General features: G+C 38.2%; 1 protein-coding gene across 2 annotated transcripts in view; it reads left to right on the plus strand.

Annotated features, from left to right (window-relative positions):
* The first annotated feature begins 15081 nt into the window (after positions 1-15081).
* The window catches only part of Cntnap5 (contactin associated protein family member 5), a 919042-nt gene continuing 909522 nt past the window's right edge, over positions 15082-24601 (plus strand). Inside the window, exon 1 of one of the 2 annotated variants that reach the window (XM_040737777.1) lies at positions 15082-15688. In XM_040737777.1, the coding sequence (XP_040593711.1) occupies positions 15607-15688 (82 nt within the window). In that variant the 5' untranslated portion in view covers positions 15082-15606. The remainder of the gene's footprint in view (positions 15689-24601) is intronic. The other variant, XM_040737776.1, reaches the window with a different exon arrangement.

The raw sequence follows: 24601 nt of genomic DNA on the forward strand, positions 1-24601 counted from the left end.
TTCCAAAGTGAGCCCACAATGTCGAAATTTCTACAATGACTGATTAGCTATGGTCTCATTATAGCAAACGAGAGGACAGGTAACCGTCTTTCTGGTTTGGTAACTAGTGTGCTTTAAGGAGCTAGTTTGAGAGTGTGTTTAGTACTCTCTTAGGTGCTATTATTTTATTAATACATTATTTCATGCACAAAATATTCAAAATGAATACCAAAGCTATTATTAGGTTTGCTTACAAATGAAGTATGTAAGACCAATGCCAGGAGAGAAAATCTGCCAAAATGTTGTGTCATTTATGAAAATACTTGGGCTGGTCTGTGTTCTTTCTCACACAGCTGTATCTTCATAAAAGATCATGTGTGTCAACACACTCTTCCCAACAGCATGGGACAGGCCGAAGGCCTCTAGCAGTCTATTATTCTGCTTCTTGTAACTCATCCCTTATGATGGTGTATCAGTGAATTATCTCATTGATAGAACACAACAGATGAACAAAGGAACTTAAAGAACGCATGAGTGTCTCAGTTCCAGGTGCATGGTGGCAAGATGTAATTTAGTTGATGACATTATATTCAGTCAAGAAGAGATAGAGATGATCATGGCTGCTCAGCTCACCTCCTTTTGGTTTACCCCAGGACTCCTACCCATAGCACAGTGCCTCCACAGTTATTAGGGTGGGCTTTCAGCTAACCCAGCCTAGGAGGTCTCTTGCAGACATGCCAAGAAACTTGTCTCCTAGGTGATTCTAGATCATGTCAAGTTTATAATCAAGATTAATTATCACAAACAAGTCCTATTGAACACTTTTAGAATTATACCTGGAAAGTTCAGGAAGTCCTTTGACATATTGAGGTCATTTACTCATCTGATGAATACCAACAAGGAATACAGCAGATCCCTGGACATACTGAAAAGTGCCTCACATCCCCCTCTGTAGCTCAGTAGAGACTGTGTAAAGAAACCCAAACTTACGCCCATATGTGTGCTCAGCACATCCCAGGAAGACTAGAATATAAGACTTTTCAATCATATACTGCAATATTCAATTCTCTTGTGAGATTCTTCACAGGGAACTTTAAATGGAATCCCATTTCCTCACAAGAGTTTGTTCTCATCATTGACGGACTTCATGTCTCCAACCCCAAATAATTACAATTGCTGACTTTCTTTTCTGCTGTTATCTCCACTGACAGACTTTAAGTTAACTTTTTGGGATAGACATAAAACTTTTATGGCAGGAAAATTATACAAACCTTCTGTTCTAACATATCTAGTTAGTGATTGCTACCCCAGTTAATTGTTTGTGTACATAGAAAATTCACATGTTTATATTAAGCCTTGGATCCTCATTATAAGCTAATTTTGCCTCAGCAAGTTACTAAATTTTAAAGTCATTTTCTCCATAATTACCATTGGTAATGGCTGTGTAAGATTCCACAGTATGAACATATAAAATGTTTTTGCTAACATGTGAATTACAAATTTATTATATTGGTTTATTCTTGTGAAGGAAAACTTATAATGATCATTTGTATATGTTTTTGAGATTCTGTATTTAGGAAAATATCCTTATAGGCAGTTCTAGATTTGAAAGAATGTCATTATAAAAACATAAGAGAATAACATTACAATAACAATGTATAAATACACTAGTGCTAGCAAGGTAGCAGAATCCTTGAATTTAAGTTTGAAGGCCTAGGCTGGATACTTCACCCCATAACACACACACACACACACACATACACATGCAGAGAGGCGGGGCATGCTTTGAGCAATGTGGAAATTCTTGTACTTTATTATTAACATCTAGAGAGTAGTACCATTGACACTGACATCATTTATTTGAAAAAATATTTGCACATACTCACAGGATCTAATGTAAAGTAACGTTGAAAAACATTCACTTTAGAAGATGCTTGAATTTGGGGATTATGATTAATTAACCTTTACTGTAGATTATACACTGATGAGCTCTGGAATCAGCAAATCTCATTATTACTGTGTCTCAAATGGGAAGAGTCCATTTCTCCTTCTTGTACTTCCTTAGTTCACTTCTGATTTAGTAACTGAGTTGTTGAATGCCTAACGTCATTCACATCTAGAAACATCTTAAGATAAAATTTTAGCTATTACCTACTCAGCATGGCCATTTAAACTCCAAATTGTGAAAATCTTCCTACGCACACACTAAACTTCATAGCCAATGGTGGACACCTTATCTCTTTCTTCAGTCACTCCATACCTCATGTTTTTAAACTGTCCCTTGTTGAGTCTTGAGCTTGTCAAGTGGTTTGAGTGGTTTACAATGAGACATGAGTTTCTTCTGTTCTTCCTCTCCAGTTCTGAGATTATAGGTGCCCATCCCTGCATTTTGTTTTTTACACAGTTGCTAGGGGATCTGAACTAGGGTCCTTGTTCTTGCATGGCAGGTACTTTACTTATTTCCTATCTTTAAGATGTTGTATTTACTGAAGTGAATATGATAACTGACCTTGCTTTGCCCATGAGGTTTTCCTATGTAAGGGAGAAAAAAGACAAGTTAAACAGGGTATGCTGCAAGTTGAAGTCTACATAATACATAATTCATATATAACCAACTGACTAATAGTGAATATTTAAAGAGTCCTCCGGGCATGAACCACGCATTTATTCACCTCATCCATGACTTTTATGATCCTGCTTGATCTGACACCATGCTCTTTTAGAGAGAAATTATTTAAGTATTTTGCCTACTCTGTTTCATACCTAAAGTGAGGTCAAAACATAATATGTGCCCAATAAACCTACCACAAAGCCTCAGTTCCTTAAATTGTTATTTTCATATGCAAAGTGTTAGAAATAATCAAAGCAAAATCATATGCTGAAAAAGAAATTATATTCTTATATCTCTTAGTTCACCTACTTTACAGTCCCCATCTATTAAGCCTTGCTCTGGACTTAAACACTTAAGTAAAACAATGGAATAATTGATGTACTTCTAGTTTTGGTCAAAACTGTGGAGTGCCTCACCTCTTTCTGTCTTTCTTATAACAGTGTACAACTAATTGAAATGATAAAGTGGAATCAAGGATTTTTTCTCCAAGAAAATACTTTTTGTTGGCTTTAGTTTCATTCCAATAACCACCTACATTCCAAGACTCCCCGTACTTACACCTTCTGCTACACTAAGGAAAGTTTATCGACAAGAAATGGTCAAAGTACTATGAAATATACAATTTAGTTATGTTTCAATATAAAAACTGTCACTATTGTGTTAAACTAGTTATTATTCTCCTCTCTCCAAGAAAATAGTAGAAGGGTTTATTTCTGCTATCACTAAAGGGACAGTCAACCAGGAGGGGAAAGACTGGCAACAGGAGAGTGATTCAGCTGCTCACATCACATAGTCAGGAAGCAGAGAGATGGATGCTGGTGCTCAGGTCGAGTCCAAGGACATGGAATGGTATCAGACACAGTTTCCCATCTCAATCAACACAATATAGAAAGAAACATCTCACAGTCTGCTCTGAGAGTTGTCTCCTTGACAATTCTAGCTTGCCCCTGTGGGGATGACAATCAATTATCAACCATCTCAAGTACCCATGGCTCTGTTGAGAAGTAATTATCTACATGAGGCTTTTGTAATTGTCACAAAATCTGACTTCTAGATGCATCTCTGGTCCATTTGGAAACTGCAAGTGAGTCTGCCTCTGCTCCTGTGCAAATGCTGTTTCCTCTTTCTTAACAAACTTACACAGTCATCCTTTTATACCTCCAGCCCCTGCCATAGGTCATCTTCCAAGTGCAGTTTTCTAATGACTTGGCTCCTAACCATGGAAAGCAATTATAATTAGTTGTCTGGAAAGAACATGATAAATCATGAATATTCATGAGCTGTCATGTTTTTTTTCCTTTTCCTGTCCATATTTTGGATTGTCTTTGTTCAGAATCAGGTGAAAAGTGAATCAGAAAATGAGATAAATTGTGGGAGTTTATGGCCACGAAACACAATGGAGTGATAGAACAAGAGTCAAGGGCAGTTATTAAGTTAATGGGACACAAAGCTTTAAAGAATTCTCAAAAACTAAATGTCCATGGGAGCCATCTGGGGAGATGGCTCAGTTGATCAAATGCTTGCTGTACCATTTTGAAGATCTGAGTTTTCAGTCTCTAGCATCAGTGTAGAAAAGCCAGTGAGGTGGCATGTGCCTATATAGGGAGCACTGTGGAAGTGAGGCAGGAGATTACTGGGGATTGTGGCAAATAGGACAAACTGAGTTGGCAAGGTCCAGGTTCATTGAAATACTGTTACAGAATATATGGTAGAGAATAGCTGAGGAAAACAGATGATGACAATCCCCAGCCTCAATATGAAACCACACACAAGCACACACACACACACACAGACACACACACACACTCGCACACACCCACGCACACATGTGCACGTGTATGTACTACAAGATGTATATGGGAATTCTTTCTGTAAATTACACCTATGTCACAAGAAGCACCAAGATACACGTGACCAGTGACACCGAGCTCCAGTCAAGGGTTATGAAAGGCAGTTCCATTAACCAACACTCATGCTCAGAAGAGGGAAATGCCCAGTAATCAACACACACATGGAATCCACTCTAGGATATTCTGGTTTTAAAGGACTGAAACTGACAAAGTTTTGAAAAGGAAATGCAATGTACTATTTCCAAATAGACTTATACAAGCTGTATTTTCAACCATTAGATTGCTTTCTTTTTGTATTTGTCACTCAACATATGACACATTAGGAGGTCTTCTTTTAAAAACCGGAACAGTCTTGGGCAACAGCTCAGTGAGTAACCGCAGTAAAAAGTACTTGTTGCAAGCCTGCTGACCTGAGTTCTGTCCTCAGATCCCATGTCTAAAAGCCATATATTTGGTAATCACAACACTTCTGGGTCAGAAGAGAGACAGCTCTCCAGCAGCCAGAGTAGTGTAGTCACATAACAGAAGCAACAAGAGAAACACTGCCTCAATAAGGTGGAAAGGGGCAGCCTACTCCTGAAATTTGTATTCTGATTTCCCATGTATACCCTGGAATGCATGCACACACACCACTCTCCTCTCCTTTCCTCTGCTTTCCTTCCTCCTCTTTCCTTGACAGAGACAGAGAGATACAGAGAGAGTGAGTCTGAATTTGGGGTGCCTTCCTTTATCTTTCTCCAGTTTACTTACTGAGGCATGATTTCTGAACTGGAAGGTTGCTGGCCAGTTTGCCCCCGGTATCCACTGTCTCTGCCTCCCTACTGTCAGGATTACAGGCACTTAACTGGATTTTATGAGTTCTGGGGTTTGAGTCCCAGTCTCCATATTTGTGTAACAAGTATTCCACTGATCCTTCTGTTCAACCCCACCTTGGTTTTTGAGAAAAGTTTTCTATTTTAATCTGGCTATCACAGATGTGATAAATCAAGTGGCCGGAGACACCCAAAGATCTTCTTGTGTTTGCCTTCTTGGAGCTAAGATTACTAGTGTATACCACCATAACCAGATTTGAATTTTTATTCTTTATTGTTTTGATTTTTCTAGGTTGGGGATTAAATCCAGGTACTTGCCCATGCTAGGAAACTACCATGTCACTGAGGCACACCTGCAGCTTCCTGTAACTTCTCTGAAAACCTTCCAGCTCCACAACCAGTGTGAAGGCAGCTGGTTACACATGGTTGCTTAAGACAAAGGAACTTAGGAACTCAAGAACACTGGAATATGAATGTAATTCTCATATGCTATAACATACAAGCCTCTTCATAATGTTTTAAATACAAAAGCAGTTGATGGCTATGCCTTGACCTGTAGACAAAAGTTAGTAAGTCTTTTCTGTTATTTTTCCTCTTTGGGTCTTTATTTTATTTGAACACCATCTGTTTCCTTAACTGAAATGTTACTGTGCTCCTAGTATCTTTTATATTTCCAGTCTCATATTATACCATGAATAGAAAACTCATGCTCAATTTGATCAATATACATTCCTCTGGAATAAATTCACACACTGACATTTATTTCAAATTTCACAGTTTTCATGTTTGTAGATGGAATTGTTTTCGAAACTGCTTTGTCTGGACATCCAGAGCATGGCTTTAGGATTACCCTGTCGGTATGAAAAGTTTAGAATGCTCAAGTCATTTTTAAGAAATGAGGTGGTATGTGCATGTAACCTATGCATCATTGCTCAGAGAAAAATTCCCATTTACTTATAATACCCAAAACAATTCAAATGGCACACGAATCTTTATGCTATATTAAGAAATAATTACAAGAAAAAGATAAGTACATAGACAGTATTTCATATATGTGCATAAATATAGTATATGCACATATAAGTACATATACTGTGTCTCACTATTTTTGTGCAAGCCTTCAGGATGTGCAGGTATTGCACACACATATACAGATGACCACTTATAATTGTCACTTTGTACATTCTTCCTCTACTGGACATATTTGGGTGCAGTATTATGCCAGAGCTCCCATGAAATCAGAGTACCCCTAGTTAATCTATAATTCACATCATTTCTAATAAGATTAACACAGATAAATATCCTAATAGAAAGTGACTGAAATTATCTATGATGAAAATAGAAACTCATGTGCATTGCCTAAAAATATATATTCAAGACTCTATAATACTGAGCATGAATACACATTATTTATATATATATATATATTGTATATATCTTCAAATGATTACAATAATATAAATCTTCTATTGGAAAGGGCAGGAAGCATATTTATAGTAATAAGAACAAGAATAATTATGGTAAATTCAGAAATGCTAAGAGAAAATTAAAGTAAGTTATCAATGCATTTGTTTTTCTCCTCTGATACTTCCTGCATCCTTTCTTCTATTTAGCACAATGAGGCACAAATCTGCAACCTACAAAATCTCTCAAATGGAAACCTCGGGTTTGTGTACTTTCTCCCTTCCTCCCTCCCTCCTCCACCTTTACTGTCTATGTTTTGTGTGTATATTTTTCCTTCCTATTAGTCAACACACCCCCTGCTGGCTCTAGGCTAACATTCATTCCATGTTATTAAAAATGCCAATAAAAAGCATATTAGAAATGTTTTCCAGTGTGTTTTCTATCCTAGTTTAAATGCAAAAGTGATAAAAGGACACCAAGGAAAAGGTTACATAATGAAATAAACCTTGGTGAGCAATTGTTTCCACTACATATTGATTTCTTGAAAAATATGACTTTGGGGAACATTATGAGATTATTAGCCTTTCTTCTGGAGAATAGTGTGGGCCTTCTGTTCAGATATTTGCCTGGATTGCATAAAGTTCAGGGAGGGACCTCAGGTGTGACAGATACCTGTTTTCCTTTATTAAATTCAGCAAACTTAGCAGCAGAATACTGGCTGTTCAACTGTTTCCTGAGGAATGGAAGGACTGCAGAAAGCCAAAAGAAACATTTTTCATAAATATGAATATTTCAGTCATATTATAGCTCAAGTGAAGAAACTCAAATGGAGATTGATATCTAACAAACATCTGTCTACCTTCTAGAGAACCTACGTATCATTGGCTAATATATAGAAGTTGTGTTCCACTGTTGAAGTCATTTGCTATTGTGACTAAAACTGAAAAAAAGATGGGGCTGGAGTTATTTCTGTCAGTCAAGTGTTTACTATACAGACACAAATTGAAATCCCTGCTCCCATGTAAAAACCTGGGCACTGTAGCAAATGCTTCCAATCCCAGTAACAGAGAGTCAACAGGAGGATTTTTGGATTACTCTGGCACTAGTGCTGCCAAGTCAATGTTCATTGCTCCAAGTTCACTGAGTGAGAGATCTTGTCTCAAAAACAATGAGGTGGAATGGCTGAAGGAACAGTTCAGGAGCTAAGAAAGCAAGTTGCTCTTGCAGATGACCTGAATTCAGTTACCCGCACCCTCCTTGGACAGCTCGCAATGGTACATAACTCCAGCTTTAAGGGATATGGAACCTTAAAATAGACTCTTTAGGCATCCATATATATGTGGCATGTGCAGAGGGAGATACTCAAATGGAAACTAAAGGTAAAATATTTTCTAAAAAGCCAGAGAGTGATAGAGGAAGAGACCCAGCAGAAACCTCTAGTCTCCATATGCACAAGTCTCATGACTAGAGTTGTTAGCATTGGCTCCTGTCTTCATGAGATCATACCACTGATGGGAAGAAACATCAGGAGCAATTATCTTTTTAATTCACATACCTCTTTGTTTATTTTAAGGAATAAATTGACCCTTTCTGTAAGTCTTCCTGATCTTGTAACAAGCACCAGATAAGCACACTTACGGGAACCTGGAAGTAGGAATAGGCTTAATTTTCTAAGGATTTAGGCCCCAATGTATTGAGCAATCAGAAAAAGATGGAATCAGCTATCAATCATGAATCTGGTTGTTGAGGAGATTCAGATCCTGAAGACAGAACCAAATAGCAATCTAAGCACAAAAGTGTTGTTCAACCAGCTCCTGTTAGTTGGCTGTGATGTGCTGAGTTAGGTAATTATACATACTTTTCTCGAATGAGTAAGTGCTTATTAAGTGTTTGGAGCTATATTTACTCCATGGATAAATTGAGAACTTGTCTTCTTTGGACTAGATTTTTCACATTGATAACTTAAATTTGTATAACAGAAGTATCGTTCCACATATGATTCTCATGTATGGTTCTATTAAATATTAAGGAACATCAAATGCAAAAACTGTTAGAGTTCATGCAGTAAAAGTGTTTAAACTTGATGCCAGAGGGCTGGAAAATGGTTCTGCAATTAAGGGTACTTGTTGTTCTTCCAGAGGACCCAGGATCTGCTTCCAGCACTCATTTTAGGGGTTCATAATTTCTTGTACCTCCAGTTGATCCAATGACTTATATAATGCTGTCTTCTCACCTCCAAAGTCATCAATACACAGAAGGCACACACACACACACGCAAACACTCACACACACACACGCATGTCTGCATTGACATATGGATACACACACATGCATAAGTGTCATAAATACCCACATAAAGGGGATACACGCATACATGTACCTCCACAGACAGGTGGCATACATATACATATGCATACACACACACATACACACATGCAAGTACATAAGCACATGAACAAATACTCACACTTATGCACAGGAGCACACACATACACATAGACACACTTACTCTAACATATACACATGTACATGCACACACAGATACACACACATGCATACATGTACATGTGTGTAAGCACACACACACACAATATGTTTTTCTTAAATGACTGGATCTTACAGGAAGCCAGCTGTATGCTAAAGCTAAAGATGTCATACTACACATCTTCCAAGCCAAGACTTTGTCTTAGTATTTCAACTTCATTTCCAGAACACATTTCCTGAAATTACTTAAGAAGACTTCTCAGGAAGCATAAAGAGTATCCAAATGACATCCTGGTCATTTTGGGAGGGCACTTCTCTGCAAATATTCAGGCTAACTGTAAAAGAGAGATTTTTTTTATTTCTTAGTCTGAATGTGATGGGTCTGGGCATGTAGAAATGTAATTACACAGACAATTTAGAAGGAGGACCCTATGTTGAAAACCAACTCAAGGCAGGGCCTGGCATTGCACATCCATGGGAAGCACATATGTGTTATGGGATTTCTGCCTGGGTCCCATTGCCTCTTCAGAGCCTCCAAATAGCACACAGAGACTCTATTAGTTACAATGCAGTCAATATCTAGGGCTTCTTATTGGCTAGCTCTGTTTTAAGTATCAACCCATAACTACTAATATACATATTTCTATAAGTTCTTGTCTTACCAAGAATGCCAGACTCATGCGTCCTCTCCTCCTGGAACCATATGGTAACCTCCTACTACATTTCAAAGAATCCTCCTTCTCTCCTAGTCCCATCTATCTTGCTTCCATATTGGCTAACAGTGTTTTATTTATTAACCAATAAGAGACACATATAGACAGAAGGACTTCCCCCATCATGCATGTTCTAGCATTCTTTGCTCATCATAACGACCAAAAGCCGGGACACTCATATGGATGTCCACCCCTCTGAAAAAGTAGAATTCTGCGTTTATTATCTTAAAACTTGACTATCTTGTTGAGACAAATATACCTGACTTGGCCTGACCTGAACAAAGATTTACCACAAAGAGACAAAGAATTGATTCATTATTCTACCTGTGAATTTCTCTTCTCAGTGGAAGCGATCTTTGTCGACTTAAAATCTCCAACAGTGTTCATAATGAGAGACACTTGGCATGGAGTCTGATGCTAATAGCTGCTGTTATCTTAGTGTTTTCCATCCTATTTTCTTCAATCAGTTTTAGTTCTGCAAGGGTCAAGGGTAGCAAGTTTTTATTTACTTTGTCCTGTTAGTAACCATTTACTATAAGGAAGGAAAACTGAATGTAAAACAAGAAAATTAATTTATAAGGAAAATAATTTAAAGGAAAATATTATGACCTTCTGCTTCACTTATATTTTCTAAAAACAAAGCAAAGGAAAGCAAAACAAAACAAAAAACCCTGAAAAATATGGTGGTAATGATCCTTCAGTCAGTAAAACAAAACATGAAATGTGAAGTCAAAATCATTCAAAAATAGTGACAAGAGTATGGTTGTATAGAAGGTCCATTCCTGAACATTACAGTGATTATGTCCTACTAGTACCTATGAGTAGAAGTCCTTTTTTTGTACTGTTTGATGTTTCACTGTGTCTCCTACTAGAATCCCATCCATAAAATCTCAGGTAAGCCTCTAAAATAGTATTGTGACATCAATAGGTGAACCACTCAGTGATTAGTAAACAGCAAAGGCAAATGTGGTGAGTGATTCCTTTTCTTTGTGCCATTATGGAAGAAATAAAAGTGGTCAAGAGAAAATGAAAGAAGAGAAAAATACAATACAATACAATTTATTCCACATCTTTTATCTTTTGTTTTTAGGGAATGAATTGTAGCACGTGTGTGTGTGTGTGCGTGTGTGTGTGTGTGTGTGTGTGTTCGTGTTTATATAATGTGTAGGTGTATCTATGTGCTTGTAGGTGGATGTGTGCCTGTGTGAATGTGTTAACATTTGGTGTCTTTTTGTTGTTGTTGTCAGTTTTTACGAGACAGGGTTTCTCTGCATTGTTTTGGAGGCTGTCGGTCCAGCCCAGCCTCGAACTCACAGAGATCCGCCTGCCTCTGCCACCCGAGTGCTGGGATTAAAGGCGTATGCCACCACCACCCGGCTACATTTGGTGTCTTCTAACTTCACTATATACCCTCTGAATTTGAGAGAAACTGGCTGGCCAACGAGGGTTTGATATCTACCTCACTCCACTTCCTAATCCATGATTACGGTTACAGATATGTCAGATATTACCAGGATCTTTATTTAAATGTCAGGCAATTGGATTCAAATCCTCAAGTTTCCATGAAGTTAATCAATTGATGCAAACCATATTCCTTTTTATTTTTGATTTGAATAAGGTTTTCATTTTGGAAGCTGTCCACATGAATGATTTGAAAATATAGTCATTCTAAGGCTTCATTGTCCATTTTTCTCTTTTGTATTTATACTAAGCACCCATTGACTGTGCAAAGGTGCATACATCCTCAAACTCAGATTTTCTTCAGGTATAAGTTATTCTATGTGCAGTAACATGGACAGAAATATATGATTATTTTGCCTCTATCTTGTAGCAGCAGCATCAATCAGATTAAAAGCCTCATCAAAGGAAGATTTTCTATAGGTAAATAGCAATCTGGCAGAAAACAGTTTTAATAGGGATTAATATTCTACTGTGACTAAAAACTCCTTGCAGCCAAAATACTCTCAGAAGATGGCATTGTTTACACAACTGTCTGTGAGGAACAGCTGTTTGCCCCTCACAACAGTCAGAGGCACAATAAGCTTGCTGAAACATTGGCAAATCTTAGTCAAGTGTCTGCTGGTTAAAGCTAAAAGTTGCTGCAAGAACAGGTGTGTTTGAGACAAAAATTAAAGCTACAACTGTAAATAGCATTTTAAATAAGGTATAATTTATATACTATACACCATGTATGCATATGAGCATTTAAAACGAGGAGTGATAGTATTTACCAACTACTTGAAGATAAACACAATTGTGAACTCCATGAGGATATGGTTCTAAGTAGTCTGAAGGTGTACAACCAGCATATTTGTGTTGGTCTATCTTAAGTGATTCTGTTATAAAAGGCAGAACTATTAAATATCTCATTTCTGAAATATTTTATTTAATTAAACAGGTTGGGGTTTTTTTGGAATGGATTTTAATTTATTGATACAAATTTATGGTCAATTTTGTGATGTGTATATTTCTCCTCTTTTTTCTCAATATATGTTTTTATTTAAATTAGAAACGTGAATGTTTTAGATAAATAGAAGCTGTGATGTTATTGAAGAACACTGGCCTTGATTCTTAGCTATCATTTTTCTCTTCAAAAAATCCAGGATGCTTCCCTCTGGAGAATCTCACATACTCTTAGCAGAGGAAGAAATATGAGTTGATGTCATCGTATTACATAATAATTGAGAGACACAAAGCCCTAAAGGTGAGCATTTCTTAACACTACAGAAATTTCACTACTAAATTGAGGACAGATTACAAGGTAGTTAAAGGATTTTAGAATTCGAATTGGGGAAGAAAACTGGAAATAACTCAGGCCATAATGACCACTAATGAGTGGTCATTGGCATATTCATGAAATGGAAAAGAATATAGTGGATAGAATGAAACAATTAGAGAGTCATGTATCAAAACATAGAAAATGAAATGGTATAATATCATTTCTATATGTATTAGGTAGAAGATAGATAGATAGACAGACAGACAAACAGATAGACCATAGATAATGCAGAACAGTGGATGCTCAAATAACCTTGAACTTCTGATCTCTTGCCTCTATCTACATAGTGGTTGCATTATGGGTGTATGCCTTCATACCCAACAACCATACTCAGTTTTATAGTACTGAGGATTGAACCCAAGGCTTCTTTCATGCTTGATAGGCACTTGACCAACTGTACTGTGCCCAGTCCCACTAATTCTGATCTGGTTAAAGATGATCAAAATAATAAAATATTATGTTTAAGTACATACATGTTGAAAAAAATCATAAAAGCATTATGAATGGGGATAATACATTGAAAACCAACAATTTTTTTATAGTCATGAATTGGTATAAATGCTTTGAAGCAAAAACTTGTAAAGATATGAGTTATATTTATAATGATTCCCTTAAATCCATCAGACTCTCCAGTCCAATACTCAGGGCTGGAAAGAAGGCTCAGTGGCTAAGAGCACTTACTGCTCTTATAAAAGTTAGGGGTTAAATTCCCACATAATTCAGCTCACAACCATCTGTAATTCCAGTTCCAGTGGATCTGATATACTTTTCTGGCCCCTATGGGTACGGAATGCATGTTGTACAAATACATACACATATAGATAAAATAATTTTTTAAACTTAAGAAACAAAAAAGTCTAAATGTTACATATACTTAGAACATACATATTTAATCAGGGTTGTGTTTATGTATGTTCAAGACCTTTCTATTATTATTAAACTAACCACAGAGAAACATTCAATCTGGGATCCCCAAAGACCAGGGCTGTTTAGCTGTATCTCTGGGACGACATTTAGAAAGTCTGAGGGAAAAAACAATCCAAGAAAAGAGACTTAGAGCCCCCTTTCCCTTTTTCTTCCTACAGTTTCCTTCCAACAGAACAGAAAAGGCTGGGTTCCTCAGCATTAATTTGGAAAATTAAAGTCCCTGTGTGTACTTATACCTCAATTTAAATCTTATGTTGATATTCCTGTGAACCAGGAATCTACTGACATAATTGTTTTCAGTCAAAGTATACATACAAGGCTACTTGTTTATAGGTATAGGGCCTTCAGAATTAAGTTTTTAATAAAATAACAGGTCAAATTGTCATTGAATTGTCTTTCATTATTACACAGAAAGGAGGTGGAGCTTCCAGACTGCAAGGTTAAGGACTGAATTCATTCAAAGACTACTGAAACTCAGCCCAGTATCCTCAGAGCATGCAGCTGAGACCAAGACTGTCAGGACTCTGAGTGCTCACTAATACTGGGGATGAGAAGCAAGTAAGAGAGAGAGGCATACACTCCCCTGACATGGAGAAAGCCCATAGACACTAACTTGTTTGTAAACTTCACATAGAAGACATCCTTACTGGTTCCTTGTTCTGTTAACATTTGACAGGTTTCTGGCAGCTTCCACTAAACACAAAAAAAGTTGATCTATGACAAAGCAAGTGAGTGCCCAGATGCATGCTAGAAGCTAAAGAACTAAGACCTCTAACAGAAAGCCTTGAGGAAGAAATCAAAACTCATCTTGTCTTTTTTAGATATAAAGCTTTTAAGGGTCAACCCCGAACTCACACCTGACCCTCCACACTCACTTGTCTCTGTTCCTCTTCTAGCGCCTGCCTTTCCTGTCTCCCAAACATTTCTCTCTGATGCTAGTGAACCACCTCAGATCCTTTGGAACCCACAGCACCAATTACTCCGCAGTACTTGCGGAAGGAATGTGCCAGCAGCAACCGGGGAGAGATTCATATGTAGAAGTCAGAAAAGCAGGGGAGCGACCTTATCCCTAAATGGCTAAACCAGAAATCCCAATTAGATCAATACTTGCCAATCACCCATTCCTGCAGAGGAAATTGAATCTCACAATTCGGGCTTTCTGTGAATCTCTCCTGCCAAGAAGGAAAAGGCTTTAGACATCAGGTTAGGTCATTGTCAGTCTCTCCATGGGAAAATCCCTCCTTTTAAAGGTTTCGGTCTTCCAACTCCCTTAGGTATCTCTTCAGCAGGTTTGCTCGAAAACCTGATTTAAATGTCAATATCTTGAACCTCATTTGGAAGGAAGGGGTAAGTAGTTATGGATTTAGGTATGCTGGGATGAGTGGGAAGTATAGGGAGAGTGAGAGACAGAGAAAGGGGGAGGGAGGGAGATAGGGAGGGAGGGAGGGAGACAGAGAGAGAGAGAGAGAATATTTTCCCCCTTGCCTCCCCTGTAGATAGCCTAAGTGTACCACAGCAGAAGTCTGCTGGGGACAAGCAAGCGATCAAGGACCCGCCCAGGCCACTCTTATAGGCGAGCGCGGGGCGGGCCCGGCCGGGGGCGGTGCCGCGCAAACAGCTCCTATAAGGAGCTGTCCGCCACCCTGGTGCTGAATCTAGCTCTAGCACCGGAAAGAGGTGCTTTTGGCTGTTGATGGAGCTCCGAGCCAGGAACTGCCCTCGAGTTTGGGTTTGAACCTTTAAGGAAGGGGATCCGGAGGAAGAAGAGGCACACGAAGAAGGCAAGCACAGAAAGGGACTGTTGCAGGAACTGCAAACCTCGGTAGCAGCTCGCAGCTCCGAGGAAGCCCTGACAAGGTTTCTGTAGAGTGTCTGAGAAGCAGGATGGAGTGAAGGAGAACAGTGTCTGTTCAAGGGGGGTGGGAGGGGGTCCGGCCGAGCGGAGAGCGGAGGAGAGAAATCGTAGAGATAGAAAGAAAAAGAGAGAAAAGCCAAGGCTGGTGCCTGCGAATTTGTGATTCGATTGGAAGATCGTTCACTCGGGGAAATGGATTCTGTACCAAGACTGACCAGCATTTTGACTTTGATCCTCTCCGGCTTGTGGCGTTTAGGATTAACAGCTACAAACTGTGAGTACTCGGAGCTGGGGATGGGAAGGTGAGGTGGGATACGATGCTACTTGGAATAAGTATCCGACTGTCTGATACGTTCTGTAGAAAGCTGGGTGAAAACCCTAACTAGTGTGGTTCCACCATTCCAGCCATTCCAAAAGTTAGCAGAGCTCTCACGAGCTTGCTGTGCTGGATTGTCTTCCCTTCTTTTGAATCATAAAGTTCCCTTAGTCTGCTGCCAGCTCCACAGTTCTTAGTCTTAGACAGGACTGCATGGCCCAGGAGCAAGCATTCAGGGGCAGAGATGCTCCAGAGCCACCAAGCTCAGAGACAGCAGCAGACTGCAGCTCCCCTGGATTGCAATGTGCCCCGAACACCTCTTCCCAACCCCCACCCTAAGCACCTGGCTCTCTCCACTGCCTTAAGCAGAAGGTTTCATCTGTAACCAATGTGCATTGGTGTAAGGGGATCGGAAGTTTGGGCCTAAGAATTTAAGCCCAAGAGACCAATGGCTGTCCTTTTGCAATAGGGAAAGCTTTAATACACATACTATCACAAAAAATTCCTGGTGCCAATAAAAGAATAGTGAGTATGCACTATATTGTCCATGTTTCAACTTCACTTAATTTAATAGGCAGGTATTCATGACTCCTAGAGATCTGTCACCATGTATTTAAGGAATCCAGTTTGTCAAACTTGAATAAATTGCTAAAGCTACAAGAGGTTCAAGCTCAATTGCTCACCTGCTTTTCTAGGCAGAAGAAGGGAAGTTTTTCCATCTCTGGGAACTCCTAAATGAGAAAGGGTACAATTAAGCCATCTGTGTTGTTTGCAAGGATGGCATACCATGGTCCCTCAAGTTTCTGGATTTGTTCCTTTATCTTCTCTTCCTGTGATGAACCTCAGAAATATAATACAGTTTGGGGCAATTTTTATTTTACTTTTATAATTTGTATTATCAATATCAGAAAAAAGGCAGGGAGACAAACTACTGAGGATTCCTCTGCTTTATTCCTTAATCCTTAGGGAGGATATTGTCCCAGGATTTGCATCCCAGAGGGAAGACAAGTAGATACATGTTCAAAATAGAGACAGTGTTTCTATGATCCAAATATTGGAAAACTGACAAACCATAGTTGCAATATTTTCTTAAAGTTTGTGTTTTAAAGGGGGCAAACCAGGCTACCCTTTCTAAAGACGAGGGATAAACTAATTATTTGAGAGGGCAGGTTGAGGGAGGCCACCCTCAGTTAGATTGACTTTTCTCTTCTGCTCCCCCTCCCGTTTTTTCTCTTCTTCGTTTTTCTCCTCCCTCCCCCTTGAAATTATTCCCATGGTGCCAGAGAGAAAGACCCAAAAGCCTTAGTCAGGAAGTAAGCTTCACAACTGAGCTAGTTTTTCTACCTTCTGGAACACTAGAGGTCAGTGTTGTTCAAATGATGCAAAGGTGTGGCTCTAAACAGTGTTTTCCTTTTGGCACATTCTGTTATATGGAAAGAATGAATACTGTGACTATCCAATAGGTGGGATGATGGATACTGATGAACTGGTAGAGTGAAGAGCACAAGTGTATGACTTTGGACTCTTAAAGTATCATCTTTCTTGAAAATTCAGAGAAAAAATCTTGGAGCCCTATTTTCTGTAAATTAGCTTAACTGTGGTCAATATATTTTAATAATTGCATAAAACTAAATGGTGTGGGTTTAAGACTTCAGCTTTTCATAGCTAATGCAGTTGCAAAGCGCAAAGCTTGCTCTGAGCATTTCAAAAGAAAGTTGCAGGTAATGATCTGACTTTTGCAAGTGACAGTTCCATCTCCCATTTCCAAGCAGAACAGCAATGACTGAGTGTTTCTTTCTAAATATTCTGGAATCTGTTTCCTTAAGGAATAGCAGTGAGTTTGCTGCACTATGAAAACTGTATCAATTCAGTACACAATAGATTTCTAGCAATCACTGGTCTTGAAATCAATGCATATCAGCTGTCTTCAGAGCCTATAAGGCAAAACCCCTCAAGGCAATCCTGAACATTTCCCAGTTTCTCTAGCCTGCTGTTCATAAATTTTACTCGTCAAGTATAGATACTGGATTTGCTACGGATGTACAGTCTGATCCCATTCACAAACATGCTTTGATGAGTTAGACACTTCCTTCCGAAGAGTTTCCTTTTAATTATATTTGTGGAAATAAATGTTTAAGATTATTTTCCCTACAGTTTAAGGAATATCTGACATTATTGGTAACAAATAGCCTTGAAAACAAATTATTTGCCTGACTTCTTCTACAGTGAATAGTTAGAGGTGTTAAGTTGGAAGTGTACAGTTTCTTAAATAACTTTTACTTGTCTGCTCTCCTTTGCAATGACTTGCTGTTTTTAATATTGTTGTGTAGTATGTGAGTATGCATTTGGATACATGTTGTATTTTCTAATACCCTGTCTGGAACAGAGACATTTATCTCCACGGGGACAAGTGAATGCTTACCTAATTACATAGTCTATGTTTCTAATTAAGCACAATGAAAACAGAGTCAGGTCAGAAGGAGTCTAGCCATAATACAGATATTACAAATCTGTGGTGAGAATGCAATTACCTACCAGTAATAAAGCCTCTTGAAATTTCCCCATTCTAGACTTTCAGGATATTAAACAGCTAGAGTGTTTCCTTTGGGTATATCCTGAGGGAACTGGTTAATTTTGAATATAGATATAATAGACCAATGCAAAAAGACTATTATTGTTCAACCCCTTTGACACAAGAAGCTATGGTGTGACTTGAGACTTGGATTAAATGAGACCAGAAGTTTCTATGAAGTTCTAGTCCCAGTGATGTCTCAACTCAGGTGTCAACTACTTAGTCAGTTATTATCCTTTCCATCTTGTAGTGAAAAACAGTCAACAATTGAGTTACATGTTTACCCCAAATTGTACAGCAGCTAAATGTCTTACTAAGGCTATTTATCTAAGATGAGGCTAAATAAAATATTATCATGACAGAGTATGGTATTCAGAAAACAGAAGGACTGCATGTGACATACACAGTGCAACTATTATTTAATTCTTAAAAACAAACATATTACATAATTATCCATAGCTTTAATTATTCTGAAATAACTTATAATAGTCACCAAGTACCTCCTTGAAATTTGTTCGTACTCATTAAAAGTCTCAGAGATGTGTTATTGTGGTAAGAATTTAAAACTCCTTGTTCTATGTTTTTATTGCATGCATGCTGAATTTCACAAGACCTGTGAGTGTGTGGATCATTATACCAAAGAGATATCAGACCTTGAATTACCTGAGGGCTGTTAAAAAATCAAAATGAAAAGTAATGTGAGCAATGATTTTGCTATTCTTATGCAGCAGGAGAATGACTGTGCAGTGTCTTTTGTGACATCTATAGCTACCACAAGTGAAGGAACCTTGTACTGCTCAATTGGTGGGACCTGGAAGCTTTCTCCATCATCAAACTAGCTCATTTTGACCCTTACTTACCATTCCATTCACATAAGCCCCATTTGTAAAGCTTATTAACACTTTGCAACTATAAAATATAAATTAAGAGCTTGAGGAGGAATTTTAAAACAAAGGAATAGACTTAGGAGATGATTAATGTCTATGGAAACAGCATTCTCCTTCTAAGGAATGGCCAAATTCCTAGTTGTAGTTTTCAGTTTTCTTTGCCTAACTGGATTCATGTTTTCTTTAAGTGAATAACATTACTTTTCTGCATCCATTTATCACAAAATGATGCAATATGACTTAAAGTACTTCCAAATCCATTTGTTGGTTATTCGGTGTCCTTCAACTGTAATCAGAATTGTGATGGAATATGACCTGCATATGATAATTATTCCCAACAATAAGAAAATAGAGAAGGGGTTTAGTTACCTAATAAGGGAAAAGATGATGAGATTCTACTTAAAATTTACGGAGAATTTGCTTTGTATTGATTTGGAAACAATACTAACATATTTAATTTCATAGGAAACCTTTTCATTCAGTAAAAATCTGCCACCTTTGCCTGGTAACCATAACTCTGGTTTGCTGAATTAAGGCCTGGACTTAGATACTAAGAAAATGTTGACTAGTAATGTATTTTCATCATTAAATATTGATGCTACTTATCGGTCATTTCATTTGTGTGTGTGTATGAGATCATTGCACTTAAAACTTGGAGGTAGGTATCATCAGAGTAAGAGTTTAATGTGATTTTAATTCATACTAGTAGGCAGGCAGCATATATCCCTCACTTACTGTGCATACTTTATAAGGCTTCTCAGCAAGACATTAAGTGATCTGGTTCATAGGAATGAATTTCAGGTAAGTAGAACTTAACCATGTCCCCAAGATCACCAATCTAAGCAATGAGAAAAAATCTGAATCTTTAGAAACACGTTGGAAACAAAATATCCTCCAAAGCACTTTCACTAGATACTTTGTGTAGCATCTGCCCGAATTTGGCAAGCTCTCTAAGATCACCCTCATAACCTTAACCTTGGAGAAGGACATGAGCTAGCAGTTTTCAACACACCCAATTCCTGAGTCACACCTGAAAAAAGATGCCAAAAGCATTCAAATCAACACTTGAAGCATAACAGTAAATATAGCATTGTCCAAAGAAAAGCAACTTTATATCTAGGCTTGTATCTGGAGGAAGATTTATTTTTCTTTCGTATTTTTTAATTAAAAGCTTACTAGGGTATGAAGCAAACCTTGAGGAACAATTTAGAATACGCTATTGTGTACACATAAGCACAGGACAATACCATGAATGGCACTTCTGTTTATACTCTATCCCATAATTTCGCCAAAGTCAGAATGGAGTTTGCTGAGGTAGAGCTTATGAAGCCCGGTCATGTGCTGCATGGTGCAAGCCATAATCTGGCTTCATAATAATAATCTAACTCTCATCTCTAGTATTCCTTATAACAAAATATGGACCTCTACATTTCACAAACAAACAAGGATGTCTTGGATTTATTTGTATGGGCTGGTTATTATTTTGGTCTACAATGTCATTTCCCCTTAAAATTTCTTGTCATCAGCCAAGTACACACACCCACCCACCCACACACACACACACACACACACACACACACACACCACATTTTCTTTTTTTATCATTTTTATTTTAATTTTAAATAGCTTGTTTTACATGTCAATCCCAGTTCCCTCTCCCTCCCCTCCTCCCGCACTCCCCTTCCCCCCACCCTCCCCCCTATTGCCAAATCCTTCCACATAGGCGATATCTAGAGTCTGTCATTTTACTCTGGGTAGGGTCCAGGCACTCCCCTAAGAGTCCAGGCTGAGAGAGCATCCCTCTTTGTGCTATAGGCACACGAAGACTGTTTGTATACCAGGGATAGACACTGATCCACAGCACATTTTCAAGCACAGTATGTATTTGGAGTTCCTGCGGGACTGGGGGCAGGGAGAATGGAGAGGGTAAAGATCATAACATATGCCATACATGCATTAAGTGGTCAAAGTGTAAATAAAAGTTTAAATTTTTTTCAGCCGAGTTTAGGTGCCCCTATTTATCTCACTTTTTAAGCACTTTATGTTATTCTTGTTCCCTCAACTAAGAAACATTAACATTTGTCATGGTCATGTTTTATTTGAATTCCTATGTCCAATGTCTAAAATACTGAGCAAGCAGATGGGTGAGGGAATGATCTAATAGTTTTCTAACAAGAGCATTCAATCTGAAACTGAGTAAATTTTTTTCTACTCCCTGTGGGCAGAGTCTTGCTTTTAAGACATGTTTGTTTCATATTGCTAGTTTAACAACTATTACTTGTCACAGTTGTGGAAATTGCAAGCATAAGTGAGATGTAAAATTAAACAGAAGTCCAGATTGCTTTACCAAGTGTGACGTCTACAGGATGGATCCCCTACCGCATGCTTCTCTGGGTTCACTACGGAACAGGCCTACCATTTGTACCCTGAAAAAGAAATCTCTCTACCTAGTTGACCTTAATACAACTTGAAGTTCATTTGATTAACTTTATTTATGCAATGATAATGAGTGTTTTCTCTATAATCTGAATAATACTTGCCTCCATCGCTATAAAACTCCTCCATTGTCTTGGGTTTGACATAAATTGAATTCTATTGAGTGGAACTTGGATCCGGATTATGGAAAAGAATTTTGAGTAGTATCAAACCCATCTCATTGCTCTCACAAAATACCTTTGGGACACCTATGTCATCTTCTTAACAATGACAAGTAAGGGTTGAGTGTCAGAAGCTGGCATGTGTTACTCATTTGAAGAACTTACTTCCAAGCACTGTTTTTTTTTTTCTTAAGGTCAAAAATTCTGCGTAGTGGGAGAAGTGAAGAATAACTAGTGAGATATAGTACATGACCTCCAGGAATGGTTAAAGCTTGACAGGCAGAAAATAAGTCATTTGTCTCATCTGTGCTGAAGGTTTCAAATAGCTGAGCATGGGTGCAATTGAAGTCACACAGTGAGCATCTTTCACTGGCTGAAGCTTCCTAGTGTGCTCCTGAGGAAATGGAAACAGAAGCTAAGTCTCAAAAAGCTCAACTGACTGAACGATGGGGACACTGTGTATTGCTACAGGGGCAGAGGAAATGAGTTGGTATGGAAAATGTATCTCTCTAAACTTAAAAAAGTACATTTTCACTGAGAGGTTTTAATTTTAAAATATCATTAATTTTTATGTGCATGAGTGTTTTACTATATGCATGTATACCACCCACATGCCTTGTGCCTGCTGAGTTCAGAAGAGGGAGTTGGCACCCCTACAACTGGCTTTAAAAAAAGTTGCAGGGCACCGTGTGGGTGCTAGGAACTAAATGCCAAATTAGCAGTGTGGTTTTAATTTACCCCCTTTAAAAATGTTGCTTTTGTGTGTGTGTGCGTGCGTGCATATGTATGTTTGTGCATGTGGATACTGTACACCAGACTGTATGTTATCCCCTAGAAAGTTATATATCTTCTTTAAGACAGGGTCTCTCACTGACATGGAGCTTGCCTTTTAGTCTAAACAGGCATTAGACTAGTCCTAGGCATTCTCTGGTGCTGGAATTACATGCATATGTCTCAACATACAGTTATTTTACTTTAATATGGTGTGTGTGTGTGTGTGTGTGTGTGTGTATGTGTGTGTTGCCTGCCTGATGTCTGTGTGCACTTAAAATCTTCACATCTGTGTGTGCTACAGTGTATGCGTAGGTCATAACCAACTTTGAGGTTTTAAAGCTTTCAAAGTAAGAACTCTACTACCTAAGCCACGTCTCCAGACCCCACCCCTTTAAGAATTAATGAGACCTAGAATAGAATAGAACAAAATACTGATAAGAAAACTAGCTGAGATGATTACAGTAGCTCAGATGACAGCTAGCAAGGACTCCAATAGGATATTTGAAAGTTCAGCTCACACAGATCTTCAAGGAGAATAATGAGCAAGAAAATTCAAGGCACAGGGATGTATGAGCTACTAAGCACACAAAAGCACAGATTTGCAGCTAAAATGTACTCTATAGACAATTCCAATGTTTTTTGACAAATGAAAGCAATAGATGCTCAAAAGGTGTTCATTGCTCTGAAATGAAGTTGTTTTTCTGCAAATACAGAGTGGCCTTAATCTGAATGCAGCACATTTCATTTATACATAGTACCATTTAGCACACACTGTCTGTATCCATCACTCTGATGCAATCTTCTAATGTATAAATTATGTCAGATTGTGTCAGCAAAATGAGAATTAGTCACTAAGGGTATATAATTAAATCTCAACATCATGGATGCTGTCCCCAACCAACTGGGAGTTGATGAGGCATCCTAACCCACTTTAGTGTCTGCTCTGTGAAAGGAGAATTCCTAGAGCTGAATGCTTCAGGTTGATGTTCTATCATTAGTAATTGATCTTCAAGCATAAATCCCAGTGTCTATATACTGTCTACTTGCCTATGTGCATGTCCAGGTCATGGGGTAATTATTTCTAAGTGTTTCCTACATCAACAGAATTGATTGAGCTTTTTGGGGTGACACCAGCCACAGAAAGATATGCACAAACTTGCTTGCATATCATTTGTAGCAATTTACCTTTGAAGTAGAAATATTCCTCTGAAGACAGTCCAAAGTCTATAGCAGTTTAACGAACTTTGCAGAACTCATAAGATAGATCAGTGACTAAAAATGAGGACCTGAATTTGAATCCACAGCACACGCAAATAGCCAAATGTGGTATTATACTTCTGTACCACTGTGTTCCTAAAGCATCTAACATCCATACATGCACAAAGATATGTGTAGTATACCCTTTCAATACATGAACACACACACATGACACAAAAATCACATTCACATTCACAAACATTATATACTTCTTATGTATATACACACATTACACAAATATCACATACAGATACATACATAATACAAACACACAAAGAAAAAATCAGTTTGATATCAAAAAGTACTTAATAGGTACTCTTTGGATGATGTGACTAAATACATGTTCTCTTTTCTCCATTCCTCCAAATAATACTTGCCTTTCCTTGGTCTTTAACCCTTCTCTTTCTATGAGGTCATTTAGCTTGTGCATTACTAGTGTCTTTCACTGAGCTGATTGCTGTATAGAGGGTGTAAGAGGAAACTTAAGTATCTGCTGGACTTCAACTTTGCTTTGTTATACTGTTTGGGCACAGTCACCAAATTTGCTGCTTCCTTTCCAGACCAGTAGAGGCACAAGTTTAATACAGATCATCTACTTACAGGACACTGGGAATGCCCACATAATTCCATCATCCCCAACCTTCTGTCTCTAAAAGACTTCACCACCAACTCCACTAATTCCCCAAATCTGTAATTATGGGGGGGTGTTCCAGTTCATAGAAATCAGCTGTAGAGAGTCTATTAGGAGAGAAACAATAGAGAGCTGTCCACACAGAACTCTTGA

This window comes from Mesocricetus auratus, unplaced genomic scaffold (genome assembly GCF_017639785.1).
Source record: "Mesocricetus auratus isolate SY011 unplaced genomic scaffold, BCM_Maur_2.0 Super-Scaffold_100676, whole genome shotgun sequence".
NCBI classification, from domain to species: domain Eukaryota; kingdom Metazoa; phylum Chordata; class Mammalia; order Rodentia; family Cricetidae; genus Mesocricetus; species Mesocricetus auratus.